Source organism: Amblyomma mixtum, chromosome 5 (assembly GCF_055824585.1).
Source record: "Amblyomma mixtum isolate Tamu chromosome 5, ASM5582458v1, whole genome shotgun sequence".
NCBI lineage: Eukaryota > Metazoa > Arthropoda > Arachnida > Ixodida > Ixodidae > Amblyomma > Amblyomma mixtum.
The window spans coordinates 3,663,138-3,688,689 of record NC_143016.1 but is presented as its reverse complement, the minus strand read 5'-3'; the positions used below and the strand labels follow the sequence as shown (position 1 = coordinate 3,688,689).

The window sequence follows — 25,552 nt, the reverse complement described above, 5'->3', positions numbered from 1 at the left end:
ACGGTTTGTGCTGACACGCTCTGCCTGCAGGTCCAGTACACGTAACTCATGAGACAATAAATACTTTCGCATTAAGAAATCAATTAACTAATGAACAAAAACGTAAAACATATGACTGCAGGCGCTACTGAAGCGTACACTTCTCGATGGAGCTGGTAAGATGTTTACCTGGTAACTTTTTAATAAATGCTATATGGGGTTGTTCACGCCTTCCAAGATAATTTTATTTATATGGAGTTGCTCTGCTAAAGCTCTCGGTGCCTAGCAGCAAACAGCAAAAAAAAAAAAAAAAATTAAAAGAAAGCGACTGAAACAAGCGCACCTTGACGCATTCAGGCTGTCGCTCCCATTAGCGAGCAGTTACCTCCTGATGGCTCTGCATTCAAGCACGTTCTGCCACTGGTACAAGAGATCGCCTTGAATATCCTTTACTTTTCGTCACCTGCAAGGTATCATGTGTCCTTTGTATATTCCTTCCTGCAATGCCACCGGTGTAAACAAAGAAAAAAAAAGAACTGACGAATGAAGCGAATGGCTTTGACAGAGCAATGGACAATTTTAGAGCGCTGAATGATGGGAGGAAGGTGATCAGCCTGAACACTCGATGGCGGACACATGTATCTTTCGTGTTCTTTACCAGATGACTAGGAAGGCGATATTTGTGCAGCCTGTGGGAGCGATCCAGAGAAGATTAAACATGTTCTGGCAGACTTGAATGCTTGGAAGTAGGACACGGTGAGCCTTCCTGAAGCTCTGGGTCTTAGGGACAGTGGAAGCAAATTTAGCACAACAACTGACAGAGGCGTGAATGAACAGAATAGAGTGCCGGTAATTTAAAAGCAGAATAAAAGAATCACACGAACCATTACAGAAATCGGAATGTTGCAGCTTAGAACACAGAAAGAAAACAGCTGAGCATGACAAAGAACCTGGGTAGGGCTGGAAGTTAAAAAAGAGTAAGGAAATTCTCCCTTTCTTTCTAAGCTCACCCATCACTAGCTGTCAACGAGCTACGCTGTCACTCGGAAAGAGAGAAAGAAAACAATTTCGCGTCCCAGGTACGGGTCGCCCAGCCTGAGAAGGGCACGCGAACCGTGATAACAGGAGCGATCCGATTAGCTTCCTCTTATCTACCTGCCACGCGACCTCGGTTGTGTTGGAACAGATCGCACGATATTGCCCTGGCGCAAAATCGCGATAGTGCTGACCCTCGTACCTGCCACTTCTCCGTCGCTGGAGTTCATTTTGGGTGCGACTGAGGACGGGCGAAAACGTTTCGTATTAGCCTCTCCTCCTCTCTTTCCGACCCATGGGCTACAGAAAGGAAAGGGCGAGCAGGAAAAAACGGTTGTTCGAGCCTCTCAAGCGCTAGTCGGTGGGGCAGATCGCCAGATAACGTCGAAAGCGAAGCTCATCCAAACAGAGGAAACAAAACGTCACGCGGGATGAAAGAGGAGAGTGCCTTCGGCTCAAAAACGCAGTCTGCCCGACATCTCGCGCGGAGAAGCGGCCACTCAGGAGAAGAATCAATCCGGGCGAGCGCGGGACCGAACAAGCCCCCAAGCATCGCCACCGCTGCTGGCTGAGGAATAGCACTGCGATTTGACACTGCTTCGAGGAGAGCTGACAGTGGGGCCCAGGAGACGCATGTTCCACATTCGGTGAAGTGCGATACGACAAGACGGGAACCTAGTTCCGAAAGGCTGTTCTCGCGAGTGTATAAATCTGCGCTCACGCTAGGATCGGTGCTGGAAAAAGCAAGAGGCTAGGAAGATCCGTGCAAGCCTTCGAAAGGAGCTCCGATTTGGTTCTCTCGTCAGCTTGAGACGCTGCGCTTGCCTTCGCTGGTCTCAGTGGACCGACCTGTCTTCAGGGGCAAGCAGGCCCGAGCGGCGGCCGTGCTTAGCAGCATGTTCCTGCTCTGGTTTTCCTTGTACTTCGCACTGTCGGTGTTTGTTGTGTTGCTGCTTGTGAAGATCTACAGCCTGGTGAGCGTGGGAAGGTGCACGTGCAGACGAAGCATGTCGGGGAAAACGGTGATCATCACGGGAGCCAACTCAGGTAAGCTCACTCTCACTTACTCGGCTCATGTCAGTTTCGGCTTATAGAACGCTCTTCTATACTCAAGCATTACGAGGGAAACGGCAGTATACAAGGAGATCCGAAAGCAAATTTTATGCGGTACCCCCTGTAAACATACTGCCGCGTACCTTTGTGCTGTTTGTTTGTTCACATTCAAGGCCACTGGAAGGTGTCTATCAAGTTGTTTGTGACGCGAGATGCGACCAGACTTATCTCGATTGATCATGACCACGCGCAACTGCTTCCATACTTTTCCAGGTTGTTGCAGTTGCTTTTGGTTCCTTATCTCGAAGGTTCCTCGCGAGCTTTAAATTTAGCGTGGCCAAGAACTGCAGGTATTATGTTCGACGAATGCCGAGCAAGCTTGTTGCTACGCCACTGCCGGGTCATTCAGTTCTTTGTAGCTGCAGGTATGCCTCATACACAGTTTCCTTTTTAAGCCGTTTTCGCTGTCTTTCTGACTGCCGGCACCACTATACGTGACATCTGGTGGAGGTGCTGCACCGTGGACTTGAACTGCTACCGAAGATGGAGGGCGACGCTGCATCTTTACCGCTCGTTCTTCAACAGCCCGAACAATATAAATGAGGTAGTGGCATTAGGACAAATTAGAGCTTTAGCGAAAGCGCACGAAAGTAGCATAGACCTCCATAACCTGCAAGAAACGTAATTTTATGAACTGAGACTAGTTACTGAGCAACTTTCAATATACTTTCTCACATTTCTACACTCGCCGGGAAGTTGTCTTTTGGCCCAAATGTATCTTCTAACCTAACGTATACTGGCGCTTGAAATATAGTCCCACGTACGTCGCGAATTTTCTGCCCCGTGATGTTTTATTTGTTCTGAGCATGAAAAGCATAGCAGCGCTGCAAAGATCGCATCAAATATTTCGCGGTAGTTGTCATCATTGTCACCCTTTTCAACGATGTCACTTAATGTGTTCATACGCTTTCATTTCATGCATGATTCAGGTTTGTGGCCCGCAGTACAATTTTAGTGCGATAGATGTGTGCTGGGCGTACTGTATTCCTTAGCTGAGGGCGTCGCACGTAGCAAACTCATTTTCCTGCTGGTTAGTAAAGCCTGCATTCGCCCTCAAATGTAATCAACTTCTCTTATTCCCTTACGTAATCTTGGGCGTCGCGGTAAATTAACCCAGCGTTATAAATACCTGGGCCTAACTTCGCGCAATGGCCTAACCTAGAACGCGCATGTCTCTATTGTGATATCAGATAACACAGCCCTCGGATTTTTAAAATGCCATCTTCGCCACGCGTCGCCAAACTTAAAACTGCTTGCTCACAAAAAACTTGTTGCACCGCACTCTGGGAGAACTAACCAAGTGCATGTAACAAATTTGCGAGAACCAGTAGCACAGAAACGAGCAACTAGATTTGTTTATGCCATTCATACAAGGTCAGCATACCAAAGTTAAAACCGAGTCCGGCCTAAAAATCTTCGCATGTCGCCGTCGAATCGCCAGTGTGTGCTTGTTTCATTAGCTATTCTAAAAGTGACTTCGTGATTCTCCCTACAGCAGCTCTCGAGCACACATTTCACTCCTTCAAGCTAAGAATTGCATAACGTCCATGCTTAACTGTAAAGATAGGTGTGCTTAATTCTTATTTCTGTTACGCATCCCTTATGTAATGCCCCTAAAACTAGCTATCATAAAGCTAGCGAACTTAATTGGGAGTGCTGCCCAGGTGGTGCCAGGATGCCTGGTCACCTAGTGGACACTCCTGATGACGCATGGTCTGCGTTTATGCTCTCCAGAGGGCCCTAAGGTGTGAGGACCATTTGCACGCGCCGAGGAACGGTCCACGTCCGAAGAGGGTTCAATAGAGCCATCCCTTTTGCTTCTTTGGCTCTGAGAGGGGCGAGAGTCTGGTGGCATTTTTCCTGCTAAATGAATACTCCCTTCCCTATCGCATGCTGGCAGGCTTGGTTGAAGCATGCAAGAACGTAAAGAGAAGCAGCACTCACTGAAACCGCCGCTATGGCCAGGAGGTTGGTGAAAACTCTCAAGGTTAGGCTACACTCAACGTAAGTAGGCTCAGAAGTAGAAGACGAGATAGCCGCCGCCATATTTCAGTTGGTAGAGCGCCGAACTCGGAATGCGGTCCACTATGGCGGCGGTGTGCTGGCTCGAAGGCAATCAACGCCTCCAGCACGCGAAGCACAGCTGACAACTCTTGGTGGCCGACGCCCCTCCCTGTAGCTCTGCCGTGATCATGCGCTGGGGCCTTCTACTTGCCACGAAGTGGCGCATTTGGCAGCCTTTGACAGCCTTTTGCATTCAGCCAGACTCACGAGGTCTTAAGGAGAGGTGAATGCGCATTCTGTTCTGCTTCGCACTTAGTCCAGACCTGCGGAGTGTTTCCATTGTGCGTAAGTCTTGCTCCGGCCTTGCTTCTGTGACGTTCACATTTCTGGGCTGCCAGTGGGTGAACGAGACCCGTTGCCCCATTCATAGTGCACGCTCTCCGCGTACGATGCACCTTCCTTGCCGACGCTGCAGCCGCGCCATGTTGACACGATGAGTAGCACGGAACGAAAAGATGAGTGACCGATTTTGTTGGGCAGAGAGCAAAACTCTTTTCTACAACGCATGAACTGCATGCACAATGTGCTCCGGACCACTCCGGGCTACGCGTGCGACATCCAGTGCTAACGCCTGGTTCGAGACGGGCTGTGAGTGGGCATGCGCGGCCAAACTGATAACATTGCCTGTCTTTTCGCGCCTTGCTGGGCGCCATGACCAGTCTCCCTTCACCGCCAGAAGCGCTGTCTGCGATGCCGGCTGCGAAACGAAAACTAAGCGGCTGCAAGTGCACGATCCTTAACTGGCTTCTTTTTTTTTTCTTGCGCGGAAGCTCTGGCGCGCAACGCGCAACATTTCCTAACGTTATCGTCACGACAGCGCTCCGGACAACGGAAGTAGGTGGCAAAGCCGTGTCAGCCAGCGGTCCGCGAAAAAACGGGCACTGCTATCAATTTGGTCGCCCGTGCTCACACTCGACCTGTCTCGAACCAAGCGTTATCGCTAGATGCCGTGAAGGAAGACCGGATCAGCTCAGAGCTCGCAGTTCGGGTGTTCTAGGGTTCAAGACAAGCGTTTTTTGCCCTCTGAACACAGACGCCATGGAGGGAATCTGAGGCGAGTACGCTCGACTTCTTCGCCAGTGGAATGGAGTAGTTACTGTTCGCAGGCGTGGGCAAGGAGACGGCCCGGGAGCTGTGCAAGCGCGGTGCGCGCGTCATCCTTGCCTGCCGGGACTTGGACAAGGCACGGCTGGCGGCGAGCGACATCGCCAGGGATACCGGCGTGCAGCCCGTGTGTATGCAGCTCGACCTGTACTCTTTCGAGTCTGTCAGAAACTTCGCGAAACAAGTACTGGAACAGGAAGAACGCCTCGACGTGCTCATCAACAACGCCGGCGCCCTGCGTGAGTGAATATGCGCGTATATGCAGCAGTCGCCGGCTACCTGCTGCTGCTGCGACATTTCGATGTCACGTGGCCAGTGAGAGCCCATAAACAAAAATAAGGAGACAGATTGAGCATTTTTAGTGACACCAAGACCGGTATCTGTTGTAAACATCGTTCGTCGGGTCCGCTAAGAAGGCGTCAGGCCAGATTGTGTCTACAGAAAGACCTTCCAATCCGCCCAACCTGAAGGGCCTCCGGTGAGACGGGCAGCGGACCTTGAACGGTAATATCTACCTGAGGGACAGTCCTAGGATCAATGCTGCCTCGGTGTCGCCCGTGGAAATACTGTTGCCTTAAGGTACGCTTCGCTAGAGTAGCCGTTTACATTGTACGCCACCACGGTCGAGGTGAGGAGGAGGCAGTGAAGGATGGAAAGGCGCACCAAGAGCTCTTTCTATGCACATTTTTGCTGCGAGAAAGTTGCCGTTGGCGCAGCGCAGCGTCACCAATAAGTTGTCCGGGATTATAGGTGGCTATATTCAAGAGTCTGCAGGTTTTTTTTTTCTCTATATTCCTTCCTTTTCACCCGAAGAAAAGCGTTTCGATTCGGATGTCACGTAATGGGGTTAAAACGGGCGTCACGTGAGTGAGGCAGCGCCCTCTCTATTTCACAACAATAGCGCTGCTCCGAAGTGAGGCCATGGCAACTAGTGCGATCACCAGCTGGTCGAAAGCAATGAATAAAGTCAAAACGCAGTACAATGATCTGATGGGTGACTTCAATACGAAGGTAGTGGTAAAGAAGGCAGGCCAGCAGTCTCTAGACAAGTATATCCCTCACAAAAAAAGTTTTAGATGGTCTATAGAGGGTCTATAGACTTCCGTCTATAAAGTCTATAGACTTCTGTCTATAAAGTCTATAGATTGTCTATAAACAAAAGTCTATAGGCAATACAAATGCCATAGACAGTCTATAGACAATCTATAGATTTATGGCCATACACTTTAGTAGACTTTTGTCCATATACAGTCTATAGACTATGAATAGACAAAAAGCAATATCTGTAGGAAGTCAATAGAGTCAATAAGAAGACTATAGACTGTCTATAGACCATTTTTATAAGGAATGGCACAGGCAGTAGGTAACAAGTAACTATTCCAAGTGACTATACGTGGGATGTGTAGAAAGCAATAAACCAAAACTTTTGATTCCTTCTTCCGCAAACGAGAGAACGGGAAATGGACATGGAAGGGCCCGATCGGGAATAATAAAATGAAATAGACATCATACCGCATGCCCATGCAGGGTTCAGGCAAGACGTGAAGACGCGAGGCAAGATGAGGTGCAGCGACCTTTGGATGGCCAGGTCTAGAATCCGCCTTTTTCACGACGCGACTGCGCATGCGCCCATCCCCTGGCGGCGGTGTAGCGAAACATATTGGAAGTGTAAACAAACCGGCTTCCTACGCGGCGGGGTGCTTTGCTGCTGCCTTCGGGCGCTCAGCACGACGCATTTGGCGATGCCTACGACATGTGTTGCATATGTGTGCAATGCCCAATATGTAAAGGGACGCAAAGTCGAAGTTTTTCGCTCTCCGAACGCTTCCCGGGACCGCCTTCGACGCGAAGCGTGGATAAAAGCAGTTCGCCGGCTCGACGATCGTGGCCGCCCTTGCACCGTCTAGCGCGCCGAGACTGTGCGGGAATCACTTTGTGACAGGTACGAACGAGGTACCGCGGTTAAATGCGTGTGCAGTCTGTCACGAAATCTTTTATTAGTGGGCAGGAACGCCTCGGCACCGCGGCACCCGGACTTCCGGTCGCTGATATTAAGATCGCGGTTTCGATGCACACCACGGCAGCCGCATTTCAGTGGAGGCGAAATACAAAAGCACTAGTGTGCTGTGTATGTCAATGCACGTGAAATAAGTCCAAGTCGCATATATTAATACGCAGCCCTCCACTGAAGCGTTCCACACAGCCCATGTGTCAGACGTTCAAATCCATGTATAATACCATGGCGTGCGCTCATCGCAGGACTGTTTTTCAAGAAACAAGCAAAGGTGCACTGTGGCGGTAGCCTCACACGCCTCGAGTTCGTCACCAAAAATGGCTTTAGGTTTGTATCCCGGTAGGGCAAAAAGTGAATCGGTTATATTTAAGTTATCTCCAAAAGTTTTGCAGCACGCACATCCGTACGAATCCCTACAGACGGGCGGATGGTGAAACGGAAGGAAAAATAGAGGACACTGGAGGGAAAAATGTGGCCATTTCATCTGTTCCCACATTAAAACACTGCAAACTGGAATCGCACACCAGCAAGCACATACGTGTTCGCACATTCAATATCGCGACTATATGCAGATCGGCCTCCATGCAACTAAGCTGCGGCACGTTTTGATAAAGCTAAACAGCACTACCACCAATGAATGGGAAATGATCGGGGATATTTCATTGAACATTATGTTCCGAATGTAGCCTTCATCTTTTGGTGCGGCGGCCCTTGCTTAGCTGGCGATCGTATAGCATGCCGGATGATTGGAGATACGGAAGAATTTGCTCTTCGGTGGGCACGGCAGCCTGCCTCGGACTTTGCACCCCGCCATCAGTCAGCCGTAGAAATCCTCCAGATACCAGGCGCTGCCCAGGACACGCCATCGTCGAGATTCCAACAAAACGTGCTCCGCAGCGGCACTCCGTCCGGCCGGGTTGGGCGCGCAGTACCCTTCCAGTGAGCTTCCAGCGTTGTACGCGAGGTGGCAGCACAGGAAAATGAAAAAGGCCGATTAGTCTAGATTTGAAAAGAGCTCAGGATCTGGCTGTAGAAAACAAATTGCGTTTTTTTTTTCAGTGAAGACGACCTTTACGTACAAGCGATAAATAGTAAATTTAAAAAACGTAATGACGAAGTGTTCAATAGAAAGTTGAGGCAGGGAATCTTGGCAGAATACCAGTAAGATCTCTCAGGAGACCAATTATCTTATTACGTAACATCGGAGCATGAACGTCTCGAAACCCACTGGTAACACAAAGAGCTTGAACTGGGAAAGTTAATCGTTAAGTTTGAGATAAGCAACGCATGAACAAGGAATGGGAAAAAATAAGATACACGTTATAAGAGGCAAGGAGAACAGTGTCACGAGCGGTTTGGTTAAGGTCGTTAAACGAGCAGGGGAATTATGTCCCAGCTTGCACAGTAGCCGAAAAAGTCACGAAACTAACAGTAGATGTAAGCCAGGAGATTCAGAATAGCACCCCTTTCATTAGAATGGCATTTTGGAGGCACTCTCAGGTAAGGAATAACAGCTGATTAATGTTCCGCAAGAATGAAGAATGGAATAGTTGTGCCAGTGCTCATCTATGGAGCTGAAAGTTGAAGGCTGATGAAAAAGCTGCACATGAAGTTGAAAACAGCGAAGCGAGCCTTGGAACAACGTAGCGTACGTTCGACAAAATTTTTAAGTGCAGGTTTCACTTCGTTTCATCAGCGCTGCCCGAAAATATGTCCTCTATTTTTTTTTTTAAGGAAAACATTATTCCCTCAATGTTGTGGTTGTTTGCAGCACCCACCGAAAGGAGAGAAACTGAGGACGGATTCGAGGTGACCTTCCAAGCTAATCACTTGGGCCATTTCCTGCTCACAAACCTGCTTCTTGGTAAGTGCCCCGGCTGTCTTATTTACACATTTTGGGGCTCTTAAATGACATAAGTGCTGTCGATACGCCACCATGCATGCTCGATTATCAACAAATGTTTCAGAGAATGTGCAGTCCTGTACAGGCCTTCCGAATTCTCTGTACTTAGTAGCATGCGTTGCTTAGCTGCTTTTGATGAGCTTATTTTTCTTTCACCGTTTAATGAATGATATTTGTTTAGTAATTTTGTCTGAACGACGCAAGCAATTGTTTTTCTGCTTATACCTCCTCCTGCCGCTAAAGGGCAGTCGGCAGTACTTGATAAATAAAAAAAAAGAGCCTAGGTTGCCTTCATCCCTTTTGTTCCAAGCTAGGCTCGTCTATCTTTACATATCAACGAGGAGTTGCTAAATGGTGTGCTTTATTAATCCAACTTTTGTCCTGGAGTTACGACGTCGGCTTCAAAACACGCGACGCTCTCGGTAGGTCCGTGGCAGTGTAGGTGGGACAACGGTAAGAACATCCTTCGAAAGCGAATAAGTATATGTTCTTCCTGCGATCCATCTAGCAAGCAAGAACACATTCATCTGCAATGTTGATCGGGACGTCGGGTCAAGTCTTTCTGAGGTGCGGGACGCTTGCTGATCACTAAACGTAAGAGGTTGCCGTCGTGCAGCACTCGTCTTGCTTTAGAAATACGAGCCGCTTGTTTAAAAATGGTTGCAGAGGTTACTGGTACTCGTAAGTGTGGGGTGATTGCTCATGGGGATGTTGAGAGCTAGGGTTACTACTTTATTCTCCGAATTTTGAATTGGGTAACCTCCAGAAATTTCCGCCAGATTTCTGGCAACAGTAGTCCCGGAGCGCACGTCTGCATCTGCGACATGGTCCCTTTACGAAACGCGGACGTGAAGGACAGGGCCACAAAGTTGCCACATTGGCCCACTTTTCTTGTCCCTTGCTAAGCTTCCGTATGTGGAGTGGTCGAAGCTGGAAGCGTTCTCTAGGTACACACCCTTCCTCTTGCTCCTTAAGGACTCCTGAAGAAGACCGCGCCCAGCCGCATCATCAACGTGGGCTCCATGGCGCACTGGTTCGGCAGGTTTGAAGTAGAAAACGTCGGTTTCAAGCGGTACATCCAAAACCGCATATACAGCAGTACAAAGCTGTACAACATGCTGTTTACGGTGGAACTCGCCCGCAGACTTGCCGGAACAGGTAAGGTTGGCAAAGTATTGCGTTTTTATGACGGTGCATGACGAAAATATGTTGTGCAGACAAGTGTTATTATTAACGAAATGACAATTAGGGCCCTTTTGAGCGACGCCGGGTGTACATTTCCTGCGTTGGAACCAATACTAAAAGTCTAATAGACGCGCTTAGTGAACGATTGCAGTCTACGAGGACTGAACTGTGACACGAACCAGAATTTGACGTCCACTGTTACTCTTTGACATTGCATCAAAATTGGCGTAAGTTTCTGTATTCGGCTCTGATAACTTTTCCGCGCGTGACTGAAGTCTAAAAGGTCGATTAAGCCGTGGTGTAGATCTAGACCGCAACCTTTCAGGCTAAAACTTCATTATTCATGAAGCAGCTCTGCGAAAAAGTTCAAAACGCTGGCGTAAGTAGAAATTGGTTCTGAAAACTTGCACTTCCAGAATAGCGGTAGAGTTGCCACATGAGGTCGGTATTAAACTGTCTCTGAGCAGGTCTGGACGCCATCAACAAACAAGCGCAACCGGTATATCGGGCGGCTGCGAGCCTCTTTGCTGTGTATCCAAGTCGTGCGCGGCGAAAGATGATCAAAGTTCAGACCAAAGTCCGCTCGCGCTACCTTGAGATTTATCCAATTTTTATTCTCTTCCACACTATGGGCCAGGAGAATTTATTTATTATTGCCCAGTTCCATTGCACGATTATCCTGGCCTTCTCATGGGGTGTTCTGTAGCTTCTGTTTTTTTTTTACTTGCTCACTGAAGCCTTGCTCATTCGCGGCGCCCCCATTTCCAACGTCAGGAACGCTTTAGGTTTTTAGGAGGTCTTCGTGCATGCGAAATTTTTTTTGGTTTCTTCCTTTCTTTAGGTGTTGCAGCGCTTCACGGCCACAGTCCGTGCCCCCAAGTTTTCATGCGCGCTGTCTAGAACTGTCTCATAATGGTGTTTTAGCGCCTGAATTTTAGCCTGAGTGACGTCACCTTTCTCTAGCATGACGTCAGCACTAGACCCTAAAAGAGGGACGTCTGCAGTAAAACGTAAAATTTCTTTCAAAAGTGCGCAGAACTGAACCAAGGATCTTCAGATTAGTAGGTGCGTCGTTAGAAAGGTAGGAATCTTTAATGAACCTCGCAACAGAGCTCGCGATGAGACAATGCTTTCGCGTTAAATGCACGTAGGCAATATTAAGTGCTCTCCGTAATTTGTTATCAAGTTACATGGTATAAAGACCTTCCCTTGCCGTCCTGATGACTTAACTGTAACGAGGGTCTGCGCCCAGTGAACATCATGAATGTAGCACAACGTCATCACTGCCCCTAAGACGACCACAATTTGAGCGTTAACTCGGGAAACATATCTGTGTTGTGTTGCAGGTGTGACGGCAAACTGCTGCCACCCAGGGTTCGTGAAGTCGCATTTGGCCGATCGCACTGCCGATTCCCACGCAAGACTGATCGACTTCCTCGTGCGCATGTTTGGAAAGGTACGCATTCGCATGCTTAGAAAATATCGTTCAGACCAATTTCAGGCGTTTTCTTTTTTTATTTGTGATTGACTGAAGGATTAGAGGTCATTTTCTACGCTTGTAAGGCTCATGAAAAATTGATCTTGAGGAAATGAAAGGCACCATAGCTCTCACTTCCTGGTGGACGCTCTAACCACTTCGCGAGGGAAGGAATCAAGGAGAGAGTGAAAAAAACAGAGAAATGCCGTAATGAAGGGCTCCGGAATGATTTCGACCACCTGGGGATCTTAAACGTGCACTGACATCGCACAGCACACGGGCGCCTTTGTTTCGCCTCCACAGAAAGGCGCGGCCACCGCTGCCGGGTTCGAACCCGGGTATTGCGGCTCAGTAGCCAATCACAATGCAAACCGAAAGAAAGGGAGACGCAGGAAATGAAAGTTTGTTGGACGTCTTCCCGGTAGAAGGGTCAAATTGACGTGGGCGTGGCAGGATGCACGAGGCATACCTATTATCTTCCAGCGCGCAGTGACAGCTGATTCGATGAATGAAGAGCTTCGGGCGAGTTGTCGGCTGGGGTGATAAAAAACTTTTGTTTCATTAAAGGAAGGGCAACGAAGACAGGTCCTTGTTGGGGGTGCATGTTGTTCCCTTCGCTGCCACCCTTGGGAGTAAGTAAAAAAAAAGAAGAGCAACAGGCGAATAAGGGTGCATTCGGTAGGTGCTGTCAAAGTTACTTTAGTCGGATACAATTCAAGAACGAAGCGGCAGATGCCCCTCAAAGGAGGCCCTCCGGTCAATGGCGTCGACCGATTCTCCGCTTTGGCCGATCCCTTTGGACCGGCTAGCGTGAGATCGCAGGGGGTGGCAGAGGAATGGGGAGTAACCACGTCTAATGGCATTGCATTAACCGGGGCGTCATGAAAATCGGCCGAAGCCATTGTCTGGAGGGCCGCGTTTAAAGGGTATCTGCCGTTTCGTTCTTCAATTGTATCCTCCTATAGCAGCTTTCCGATATATCTTCAAAGTGTGCAATTCTAGTCACCTTGCCGTTACTCTCTTATTGATGCGTAGTCCGGCAAGTTGGTGAAGATTCATCAAGAACGCAGACGCGACACAAACGGAAAGAGACGCTTGTCCCGTCTATTTACATTTTTGTCGCATCTGCCCTTCTAGCGCTGTTGTTAACAATGATCTCGCCTATGAAGCTAACAATGCGCGCCACCCGCAGAGCGTCCGTGACGGCGCGCAGACGTCGGTGCATCTGGCTGTGTCCGAGGAGGTGCGAGGCGTGAGCGGCAAGATGTTCGCCGACTGCAAACCGTCTCGGGCGATTCCGCGATGGGCTACCAACCCGAGACATGCGCAATTTCTCTGGGAGGTGTCGCACAGCATGGCTGGGCTCTCTTCCTGAAAACCCTCTTGGGGGCTCCTGTGGCAGTCCCCGGATGTTATACGTGGTGGTGCTTGGGCATGGACATTTGCCTCCCAATAAACGTTCTCCTCTCTACCCTCCAGCCTTGAGCCCTGGACAAAGTCGCTCGACTTCGTTGTACCGCGTCTTCTCGTATGCACTGATTCAACGCGCCGCTTCATCTAAGATCGGTGGAAGCCGACCGCAACATTATTCACGCTTAATGCGGGATGAAAGGCCCATCTCCATGGACACGTCCGAGGCGCACGAGCGCAGCGCCTACACGCCCAGCGCCGCGCCGCGACAGGCGTCGGAAAACACACGCAACTCGATGGCCTGTCCTCTCCAGTCGCTGGTACTCGCGCTCAGCTCAGATCAGCGAAGAAAACGACGCGAAGGGCCGTACCGGATGCTGAGAGAACTGCGTTCTCTGATTGGTTGCGCCGACCGCGAACCAGCGAGCCACTTCCGGCGCCGGCGCGAGCGAGGCGCGAATATCTGCATGGACAGATATTTGCCAAGCGCCAGCGCCAGCTCGCGTCTGCGCCTCGCGCATGTGCAGACCGGCTGCGGCGTAGGCTGGTACGCGTAGGCGCTGCGCTCGTGCGCCTGGAATGGGCCCATGGAGGTGGGCCTTAAGGAACTGTTGCTGATCCAGCGCCGGTGAAATCTGACTTTACCCGAAATGTAGTCGCGTACTTGGCCTAAATGCCGCGTACACACGACACGTGCACACAAACGGGGCACGGACAAACACCGACATGCACTGCGCTTGGATAATGACTACGTACACACATCGGTTTCTAACATCAGGCGGCGGTTATGGTAGGTTTCCTTCTTCTAGCTACTTTTTTGTGTGGAGATGACAATAGCCTTGCTTTAGCTCGCGCCGTAAGAAACGCTCCAGTTACAAAACTGCCAAGGCGAGTCGTGTTTTAGGCTTGCTTAGCAGTAATGCTAAGTGTTTTACTCCAAAACATGAATATCTGCGGCGAAATTTTAATGTCAGGCTTTTGACATTCGAAATCTAAAACTAGTGCGACCAAGTAGAAAATGCTTTAAATTTATGGGTTCGTTTTGTTTTGACTAATTACAGCATGGAACATACTCAATCATTAACCTAAGAGTTGTTTAGAGTGAGACACACGTGGTAAATGGCACTATATTCTTGGGGGGAAATTCTTTCAGGGTATATTTTGCTGTAAAAGTGGTATTCATAGAAACCGATATTTCTTTAAACCTAGTTATGTAGAGCGAGAAGAGATCATTCACTAATAGTGAAACAAATCAGTTGCAATACTGATGTCTTCGAAATGCTATTTCTGCCTGAATCTATTCCGGAGTGGAGTAGGTTGTGTGAGGTGGTTGTATCTAGACTGTCCAATGAAACTTTTTCTTTCTCCCTGTAATAGCCGTCTATTCATGTTTCTTCTGCATAGTTTATAGCGTCGTGGTTTAAGATAGTTAATGGTTCACTACCTACGGTTACGTTTTATTTTTCATTTTTGTCTTAATAGACACTAGCCACTAGTGCAGCTTCACGGCTACCTGGCTGTACCAGCTGCGTGCTGTGCTGTCCCGCATCGCTACAACGCTCCTTTGAGGCCACCTGGCGTCAGTATAGATGGTCGGCACGTGCATTGCATGGACAGTGTGTGCCTGGACTGCCTTATGACCTCGTGTGATAGCTTTGGCCTGTTCGACGGTGCGCTTGTTTTATTTTATTTATTTATTATACCTCGAATGCCCCAGTTGGGGTATTACATGAGGGGTGGGCTTATTACAGGCGTTACGTTATTCTTTCGATGAATGACTTGAAGCGGTCTGGATGAATGTGGCGAACTGCTTCGGCAGGAAGGTGATTCCAGTCCTTTGCTGTCTGAACGAAAAAAGCGTTCAGATGCGCAGTGGTATGTGCTGATGGCGGGTAGACTGCTTTGCCGTGGTTAAGGCGGTGAGAGGCTCGATGTGCAGGGAAGATGACACAGCGTCCAAGTGATGAGCGGTAAAACTTGTGAAAAAGGCATAGTCTGGCTATTTTACGTCGCGAATCGAGGGATGGAAGATTAGATTGCAACTTCATATTAGTGACAATTGAATGATAGGAGTAGTTCGAATGAACTACTCCCACTGCGCGCTTCTGGCCAGCATACACCTGACTACGCCAATGCTTCATTGGATCAACGAATCACCGATTGCGCCTGCTTTGTGACGTCATCTATCAAGGAGAGAAAAGCGCTGTTCCCGGAACTCTTCTTCAGTGGGCTTGAGAGCAGCCGGGCCGGCAGGATGCATACCTCTCCATTCTTCTTTGTGCAGGTATGTTACCGCAAAGTTGCTCGCTGAATTATATCAGATGATCGGTTTTTACTGCTGCTCTTGTGGCCACATATTGCTGTTTCTTGTTCATCGCGCTGGGCGTATTGCTTAAGTCGGCTTCTTCTGAGTGGTGACTTGGAACTGAATCCCGGTCCGCCCAAGAAAGTTCCTGCACATACGCCATCGTTCAAAACTCAACAGAGCCCGGGTTGTATGTCGTTATGCACTCAGACGCGCTCCCAGACAAGCACTCTTGCAGCAGATACTTCCGAGAGCGGCAGAATTGCTCAAATGCTCTCCGAACTACTAGAAGGTCAGAAACTATTAGCTCGTGATGTTGCAGACATAAAAACATTTCAGAAATCTGTAGATGATCGTTTTGAAGGTATTGAATCTCGAGTGGCTGCGCTTGAGTCCGCCCCAGCCGAACTGTGTGACAAACTACGTTCTGAGATTGATTCTTTAAATGCTGCCGTGGCACGGCTAAGTAAAAAGAACGATGATCTGGAAAAACGATCTCGGCGAAATAACATCATCCTGCATGGCCTCCCTGAAGAATCAAAGGAAGACGGTGAGGGCCTTTTGAGCAAAGTTATAAATCTGATTTCTGAGAAGTGGAAGATTGAATGCCCGAGAATTGAGCAGTGTCATAGGATCGGTAGTCCACGTGATGACCGTGCGCGCCCTGTCATCCCGAAAATCTTGGATTACTCCGAGAAAATCACTATACTAAAAGATGCTTATCATTTTAAGAACACTGATTATCATGTAACCGAAGCTCTTAATGTTCGCTTACTTCGCAAAAAACTTTGGGAGGCGTCAAAGCCATTTCGTGATGGCGGCTCTGTGGTGAAGCTGCGTTTCGATCACCTTTTCATTGACAAAGTTCGTTACGTTTGGAACAATTCTTCAGTTACCATTGAAAAGGCCCGTAGCTTCTCCACTAGACCTACTGGCTCACCGTCTTCCGCCTCACCACCGTCATCGTCGGCTGCTGCCCCTTGACTGCCCAAATGCGGACATGAAAAGTTATGTTTTGAACCTTAACGCTAGAAGTGTAACAAATATGCAGATTTTCTGCCTCTTACCCTTTCTTACTCCCCTCATGTTGTGGGCATCACGGAAACGTGGCTGCACGATGGCATTCATGATTCCGAATTTACGCCTTCTGGCTACGTGGCGGTTCGGGCGGACAGGCAGTATGGCAACGGGGGCGGTGTTGCGCTCCTCTTTCGCTCTTATCTCAAGTTCCCCCTCCAGATGTCGAATCCATTTGGTGCAAACTGCTTCTTAGCAAGAAGTCCATTGTAGTTGGCATTATTTACCGTCCTCCTGGTTCTTCAGTCCAAACATTGCACAGCCTAAACGTTTATCTAAACACCCAAAAGTTCAACTTGTCCAATCTAATTTTGATGGGAGATTTCAACGCTCCAGGCATCCATTGGCCCACACTTTCTTTTTCTTCTCGGGAAGCCAGTATCTGCTGTGAGCTGATAAACCTGTCCTTGTTCTTCGGCCTTAAATAGTTGACGAAGCTACAAGGGATGATTCACTCCTTGACTTGATTTTTGTAGGATAAAATTTTTGTGGTACTGGCAGTGAACGCGACGTCGTCGAGGGCATTTCAGTCCATAGGGCGGTGGTTGCTTCGTTGAACTGTTCTGTCTCTGTACCACGTTACAATTTCACTACATTTCCTGACTTCAATCGTGCCGACGTTGCTATCACTGACAGTCTTGCTGATGCCTTCGAACCGTTTCTCACGCTTAGCCACAGGGGAGACATCGACATTTTAGTCTGCTACTTTGAAAACATCGTTAAAAACTGCATACAGCATTTTGTTCCTCTCAAAACAAAGAAGAAAAATCCCAACGTCCCTTGGATGTCTCGTGACATCCTGCAAGCATCGCGCCGTGTCCGCCGCCTGAGGCGCACAAAACGCTTAAACGATCCTGTCCAGATGTCGAATCCATTTGGTGCAAACTGCTTCTTAGCAAGAAGTCCATTGTAGTTGGCATTATTTACCGTCCTCCTGGTTCTTCAGTCCAAACATTGCACAGCCTAGCAAAGGACGAACTTCGTTCAATAACTAATCTGGCGAAAAATCGTTTTTTCAACTGCCAGCTTGGTAGTCTTCTTGAGAGTAATCCTCGCAAATTTTGGCAATCAGTTTTACCAAAACAGTCGGCATCTTCGTCTTTCATCATCCGTAACGAAACCACTAATGATCCAGTAAAAATATCTAACGCCTTCAATGCCTATTTCCAATCTCTGTTTTCATCTGCCACCAACGTAGTTCCAGCCTTTGATCCTCCTTACGTGTCAAGCTCAATTGGTGATATCATAATTAACGAAGAGGGTGTGCTTAACCTGATACTGAAATTGGACACAAAAAAAAAAAAAACCACTGGGCCTGAAGGTACACCAAACTCATTTCTTGTTCGCTATTCATTATAGACTGCTCGATATCTAACGATCATCTTTCGTGAGTCGCTAACCTCTGGTGTGGTACCATCATCCTGGAAGATAGCAAAGGTGCTTCCATTGTTCAAATCCGGTAACAAACAGCTTATATCTAGTTACAGACCAATATCATTAACATCGTATTCGTGTAAAATATTAGAACACATAATCCACAAACATATAATAGAATTTCTGGAACCTAACAATCTGCTCTAAAATTTTCAGCATGGATTTAGACAAACTTTCAGCACCGTAACACAACTAATTGAATTTGTGCAGGACCTTTCCTCCACCCTCGATATTGGAGCCCAGGCGGACGCCGTATTTATAGATTTTTCTATAGCTTTGGACACTGTACTGCATTCTAATCTCCTGTGCAAACTAAACGGCATTCTAAAAAATCCTTTACTGGTTAATTGGATTGCTAGTTTTCTTTCCCATCGCTCACAATTTGTTTCCTATAATTCTACTAATTCCTGTCCTGTCGATATTGTCACGTTGGCAGTGACGGCAGTCCAGCGGTCAGGAATACAGCAACAAGACTTGGAAACGAAGCTCTTTATTTGGGCTGACTTGCGCCCGCAAAAGAACTGAATCACTCGGGGGCGGCGTAAGCAACACACGTGCTCGTCAGTCGTCGAGCTACGAATGCCCGCTGCTCACGGCATCGTTCAATTTAAAGCCGGCAAGGAAACTTCGATATAACAGGTCGAGATCATCTAGAGTAGTTTGGAAACACGTAGATGCAGCTGTTCATGGCTGCGAACAATCGAGATTAGACCGGTCGCTTCTCGCGTCACGAACAAAAATGATAACACCCCTTTTCTGCGGCCTTGCGCGAACGAACGGACGCCAGAAAGATACTTGGCAATATGTTATCTGGCGTTCCTCAAGGATCAGTACTTGGCCCTTTATTATTCCTAATATATATCAACGACTTGTCACATCACAAATACGCCTTTATGCGGATGACTGTGTATTATATCAAGTAATTAACACACCAGATAATCGCTTGCAACTAAACGCCTGATTTACTAGTTTCTGCGCCTGGTTTAACACATGGCAAATGAAAATAAATTTTACTAAAACTGTAGTGATGTCTTTTACTAACTGCACGTCCACTTCACTGTTTAATTATGACTTCAATAACTCACCACTGCATATGACTTTCGAATATAAGTATCACGGCGTTATACTCACCACTAATATGTCCTGGGCGAAACATATTAATTTCATTTGTACAAAAGCACTAAAAACACTTGGTTATTTGAGGAGAAAGTTAACTAATGCACCACAAGAAGCTAAGCTATTAATGTCCAAATTCTTAATTCGTCCCGTAATTGAATACGCATCTACAGTCTGGAATCCTCATAAACAATGTGAAATTGATCAAATCGAGAGCATCCAAAGGAGAGTCATCAGGTTCATTCATCATCGATATGATCGCTATTTTTCACCTTGTGCCTTGTCCGCTTTTAATCTAACCCCCTTGTCCGTGCGCCGTGAGGTGGATTCACTGCACTGTTCTCACACTGCATCGTCTATTCACTTTATCATGTCACACCTAATGTCTACCTTACCCCTGGTATTCCCCGATCAACCAGGAGCCATCACAGCCTTAATGTTAAGCCATACTTCGCTCATACTAATAATTTCAAACACAGCTTTTTTCCTCGTACTATTGAACATTGGAACTTAATTCCTGGCATAACGCGGTCTCTTCCATTAAACTCATTTTTAACAGCTATCGGTGCCACATGATGTTTTCTTTGTGTTGTGCTCATTGTACATTGCATCAATTTATTAGTTACAGCCTACACATTGTTCGCGCTATGTATTCAACCATGTTAGATGTAATCTTTTTTGTGCGTGTATTGTACATTGCCATTTTTCCAAATTGTTAACCCCACTCCTGCAAAAGCCCCAATGGGCTGCAGTATGTAAAAATAAATAAGTAAATAAATAAGTCTGCCTCCCTCTGTAGCGGCACTGTGGTGACAGTGATTGTCGTTCGCTGTAGCAAATGATACGCAAATGCTATAGAACGAGCTGCCCTTAACTTAGATGACGCGGCAAGGCTGATCTGCCCAGTGCTGTGTGATCTACTGTATGCCGTGAAGCTACTGCGGTGGCATTGAGAACCACACCGGACCGGATACGGCGCAGCTTTGAAGTAGCCACAGATTACAGCAGATAACCCATGGGCGTTCGAAAGGGGAGGCAAGGGGAGGCAATTCCCCCCCCCCCCCCTCCCCTGGAATTACGGATATTATTTATGCACTAGTTCCTTTTTGGTGCTAACCAACTACCGCCCCCATCCCCGGACATCGGGTGCACCCCCCTAGAAAAAGTTCTCGGACGCTCTTGAGATGACCTTAAAGAAATCAAGAAAGAAAGGCTCATCTGCATCGACACAAGATTAAAGAACTTATCCGTACTTGACAGTGAAGTGTCGACATTTACAGGAACGTGATATCCCAAAGAAAACAGTAGCAATCCTTGAGATTAGACCACAAAACCTAGAAAATCACTCACCGAACTATAACCTAATTATAAGTGATATTCTTGAGGATACAAATGAGGTCAAATGATAGTTCGAATAAACAGTAAGCAAGAAAATTATTCAGGGTATCCGAAAATTTGAGCGCATTGCCACTAAAGAATCCGTAGAATGGGTGTGTTTAGTGCTGCAAAAGAAGCCAGATCAGTAATCCTAAAACTGCTTGACTTCCACTACAAAACCAAATACTACCAAACTATGAAGTTAAACGGCTAAACGGGTCGGACAGGAATCACTGAGATATACTCGCCCGCGTACGCGGCATTAGGACGGAGTTCTGGGACGCTGCGAAAATGTGTAAAGATAACGGAGACAAAGTTTACCTCGTCCTAGAAAAGCTGCTTGTAAACTGTGAATTTTTCTGTTGAGATGAAGAAAAGAACAGTGTGAGCCCATGAAAAGGCAGTCACTTCCAAACTGATATTAGGTTTACATGCAGTTGTTGTAGGCTTTTATCGAAGTCCCTCAACTGGTCATGAGTTTGTGCTAGCATTACAACATCGCATAAAGCGTTTTCTTTTACGAACCCTAATAATCATGTTGGGGGATAATAACTTGCCCGATTTTAACTGGCGTATAATGTGATATCACTCCGTTTCTTAGATATACTACAGTTTAATCTCATTTAGATTATACATTAGCAAACACGTGCCCAAGGACGCTTGAGTAAAAAAAACTGCACCCGATATTTCTTAGCGACCATCTCTTGCTCGAGAAAACTAAAAATGAAAATACTTGACGGAAGCTACGACTGCTAACTAATCTTATATAGTGTCCAAGCACTAAACATTTTTTTCCTCAGCCACCACGAACTACTACAAGAACCCACGATGTAGTAAGTACATCTAGTGGCTCTGAAGTGTTATGAGAAACCTTTGAAATGATTTTATCGTTTTGTGTTCGTAAATTCGTACCATGTAAAACGGGAAAAAGAGGTAACCGCTGGTTTACCCGTGACGCGGTATATTGTGAACGCAAAAGGTAATCGACAAAAAAAATCTCAAGTTAAAACCCTGCACGAAAACAAGAAAGCTTTCTTTTGAGAAATAAAGCATGAAGCGTCGATAAAAGGCTGCTAAACAGCATTACTTCACTAATACCCTCATAATTTTCCAAGGACATTCCCAACAAAATTTTGGAGCGACCTCAACCCTAGTTAAAGACTGATGAATCAGCCTTGAGAGAAAAGAAGCCCTCCACAATGACCTCAAAAACTATAACAAAATGGTTTGCTGAGTAGCCGATGACATTCAACTCGGACCTCTTTTCATTGCACTACAAAGGAAAAATCATAAATCAGGCTCCCTCGAAACCATTAATTACACGCCGCCCACTGCATTCTCAGGATATAGATACCTCCGCCTACTAGTAACCCATGATCTCAGATAGAATGCTCACGTAGGTGGGATTACTTCAATTGCTTTAAAACGGCTGCTTTTAGTAGACAATGCTTGTGATTAGCAGGTTTCAAACTAAACTATCATCTTACAACGCTTTGGCTAGATCTGTTTTTAATTATGCTAACGAGGTTGGGTTTCCTTATGATAATCACGATATAGCCACTCTAGAAGAGTACAGAGAAACTCAGTCAGGTTCCTATTTGACAGATACGAAATAACTGATTCGTCAGTTGAATGAATGAAAATAGAAGGAACAATAACACTGCAATCTAGCGCTAAGCTCAAGCAGTTAAAACATGTGTATCAACCAATTCATCACCACTTAAAACTAGGCCCTGCTAAATATTTTCCTTTTTCTCAAGCAAAACAAATGCATTCGTAAACATTCACATGCACTTAGCATCGTTTTCACCCTGACTTCCTTGAATACTCATTTTTTAAATTATCAAGTGGAGAAAGAAACAGACGGAGGCCTCTCATTACTGATGGTTCATCTCTGACAGAATTTATTACTGCAGGTGAAAGACAATTATTTAATTAGCAAATATTTTCTGGCATGTTTCTGTGTTGCTTATTTTTTACCTTTACATGTGTTATGTTATTTATGTTCCAACTTTGTATTTTAACTATGCGGTGCTGCACAAACTACCAATATTGTGCTCTTATTCTTTGCAGTGTACCAAATTTTATATCCAGCCATTGTGTATAGTGCTTTTTAAGACAATTCCCATTCATTATTCTCTGATAATTTGCGATGTAACCCATAGTTGACTTATTTCATGTCCTATATCTTTTTAGTTATGTCATAGTTTTGTTATATTCGAGTGGTTCCTTCCTGTACCTCTGCGTTACCCTTGCCACTTGTTGCTGTTTTTTTAACGTGCTCACTAACTGAACGCATTTCTTTGCAATCGTTATCTTGTTGACCCTGTTATGCCCTTCCGCAACAGTCACAAATAGGATCAGCAGTATCAGTAAATAAATAAATAAATAAATAAATAAATAAATGCATAAATAAAATATTATTTACAAACTTTCTATTTCTATCCAAAAGCGCTGGCCAGTGGTACGTCCCTCTGCTTAATATTGCAAACGCCGAACACTAATACGTAACCTGCAGTCAGCAGCGAATGAGTTAAAATTTCGCACTAGATGAATGAGCAGTAATCCGATCAGACAATTTATGCACTAATGATGCTACTAAAAATTTACTCTGCAGCGTTGACTATTCGTTTCCTGCACCGCTTCAAATAGAGTTGTAACGCTTCTTCTTCGACATAGGGGTAGCGTTTAGTTTTTCCTTGCTTCTGTCCTCGCCTGTGTGATGTTTAATTTTATCACATCGTGCTATATGCTATTTGTAGGAAGTCCCCTCTCAGCCTCTGACTTTGGAACCTGCTTCTATGTTTATTGATGCGTACCTATATGTTAACGTTTGTGCAGTAAACCTTAAACCTCGGTGAAAACATCTAACCCCACTCACGCAGAGGTGGCAGCTATTGCATTAGCTGTAGCATCTAACCCCAACTCCGTTGTGCTCACTGATTCCCAGAACGCCTGTCGCAACTTCAATTACGGATTAATTCATGTCAGGGTTGTCATTGCTGACTAAGCATCCACCCAAGCAAGCCTCAGTCATCTGGTTCCCCGGTCACCTGAAACTACCAGGAGGAAACGAAGCCGCTCACAGGCATGCCCGAGCTCTTCTATACCGGGCGTCTCGCTCTGATGACCATGAAGGATGCCGTGACCTGATAGGTTTAGCAGTGTATGCTGACAATCTCGCGCCATACAGAACAGCCAGAAAGGAGTACCCAACACCACACAAATCCCTCAATAAGTTAGAAGAGAACAAACACCCTTAGGAGACTACAAACTCAAGTTCGGATAGTTTTCGTATAACTGGTGCTAGGCTTGAAGAGGGCAAGGCGTAACTTTTTTGGACGGCTGTTTAAAAATTGGCAGTGGTTTAGCTCTGGTTATACCTGGAGGATTGCGAAAGCAACGATGAGAGAGAGAGAGAGAAGCGATGGAGAGCGCGCGGCAGCGGCGGCTAGCTATGCCCCGCTACTGCGCATGCGCAACTGGCGAGCGCGGTGGCGGCACCTCTGAGTCACCCGTACAGCGAAGGCGGCGGCGCGCCAGTTGTGCGCCGCATGACGTCACTGCTCCTCGCGCATGCGGAGTATGGCCTCGCGAAATGGCTCGGCAACTAGCGTAGTGTTGCTTTCGCAACAAAAACAGGGCCCACTCCGACGGCGCACAACGAGCTGTCGCGATCGGTCTGAGCGGGAAGGAGTGGCGGCGTTCATAATGCTCATTCGTATCTCCTACAAGGTTGCACGACGCGGCAGTGTTCAAGGAGGTTTAGCAAGGCCTGCCTCCTTTCCCGATATCGGAGGCCATGGCTCTAGCTCTCGACCTTCTCATCAGCAGAGATTTGGCGTTAGCTTGTTTGCTGTGGTCATCAACAGCAAAGGACAATGCTTCTATGCGTATCACTTATGATGATCATAGAGTTGATATACTGACTTCGTGTTGCTTGTCCCTTAATGGAGATCCTTGCTGGGCCTTTCGATAGCTACAGCTTTAACTCAATGACTCATAGCGCCACCACTACCGCTTCGCTGCTTCGCATGAATATTCGTTTTTTTTGTTTTTTTTTTACAAATACTCGAAGAAGCAGCAGATAATCACAATCACAGAAATAATCCATTCGTATTCGGCTCAGTTATTCCACTATTCGGCTCAATTCCATTACGTTTAAAACTTTACTACATGAACTCAGTTGGGTAGCAAAGCTAGCCTATTCGAATTCGATTCGGTTTTGAAAAACTGCCATTCGCACGCCACTAATTTCCCCTCTTCCCTATGCCGATGACGTGGAGAGTACTGCATTGCTGGTTGTCTAACGAAGCGCGCGGGACACAATCTGTAGTGTGGACTGCTCAAGCCAAGGACAGACTGTTGCTATATACAAAGCTCCCATCGCATTCGACCTTAGTCGAGGTCAGTATGCGTGCTCCTTTCACCGCCCATTGTTTAAAGGCAGCAGCGCAGCCTCATCCGTGACGTCATCGGTGCTTTGCAGCTCCGTATACAATCAAAACCAACCCAGTTACATATATGCGCGACCCCATCTGCGCGCCTCCTTTCCTCCCGATAGTGCTCCAGGGTTCCTTTGTGGTCAGAGCACTGTCAGGCAGGACCCCGCAGATAACTCGCAGCAAGATAGGCGGCAGAAATAAAAGGCGAGGACGGCCGTTACTCCGTAAGAGCACTTCCGAAGCCTCCCGAGGAAAGCGGAATAGCGCTTTGACAGAGTTTACCCCGTGCGAGACGTTGACTTCGGCTTCCTGGCGGCCGGCCAACGAGAGAAAGTCGAAGCCGATTATCGGGCGCCTTGTTGTGATCCTTTCAGGCGTTGACTCAAACACGCCCCCGGTGAAGGTCTCGCTCCGGCCGCGGCGCAGCAGGTTCGGTGCACTCGGTAACCAAGAGCCGTCGCTGCCTGCATCCCGTCGGCTAACGTGTGCGTGAGACAGGCGGCGTTCTTGTCAG

The 25,552-nt window shown here is 47.1% G+C and overlaps 1 protein-coding gene across 2 annotated transcripts; it reads left to right on the top strand.

Annotated features, from left to right (window-relative positions):
* Positions 1-1,232: 1,232 nt before the first annotated feature.
* LOC149341155 (retinol dehydrogenase 13-like) lies at positions 1,233-25,549 on the top strand. 2 transcript variants are annotated; one of them, XM_089543056.1, is made up of 6 exons: positions 1,233-2,061; positions 5,298-5,534; positions 9,081-9,173; positions 10,188-10,370; positions 11,744-11,853; positions 25,413-25,549. In XM_089543056.1, the coding sequence occupies exons 1-6, from the start codon at positions 1,911-1,913 to the stop codon at positions 25,437-25,439; spliced, it is 801 nt and encodes a 266-aa protein (XP_089399182.1). In that variant the 5' UTR covers positions 1,233-1,910; the 3' UTR covers positions 25,440-25,549. The 2 variants fall into 2 exon arrangements, with proteins under 2 accessions (XP_089399182.1, XP_089399181.1); XM_089543055.1 differs by lacking the exon at positions 25,413-25,549 and adding an exon at positions 13,067-13,352.
* The last annotated feature ends 3 nt before the right edge of the window (positions 25,550-25,552 follow it).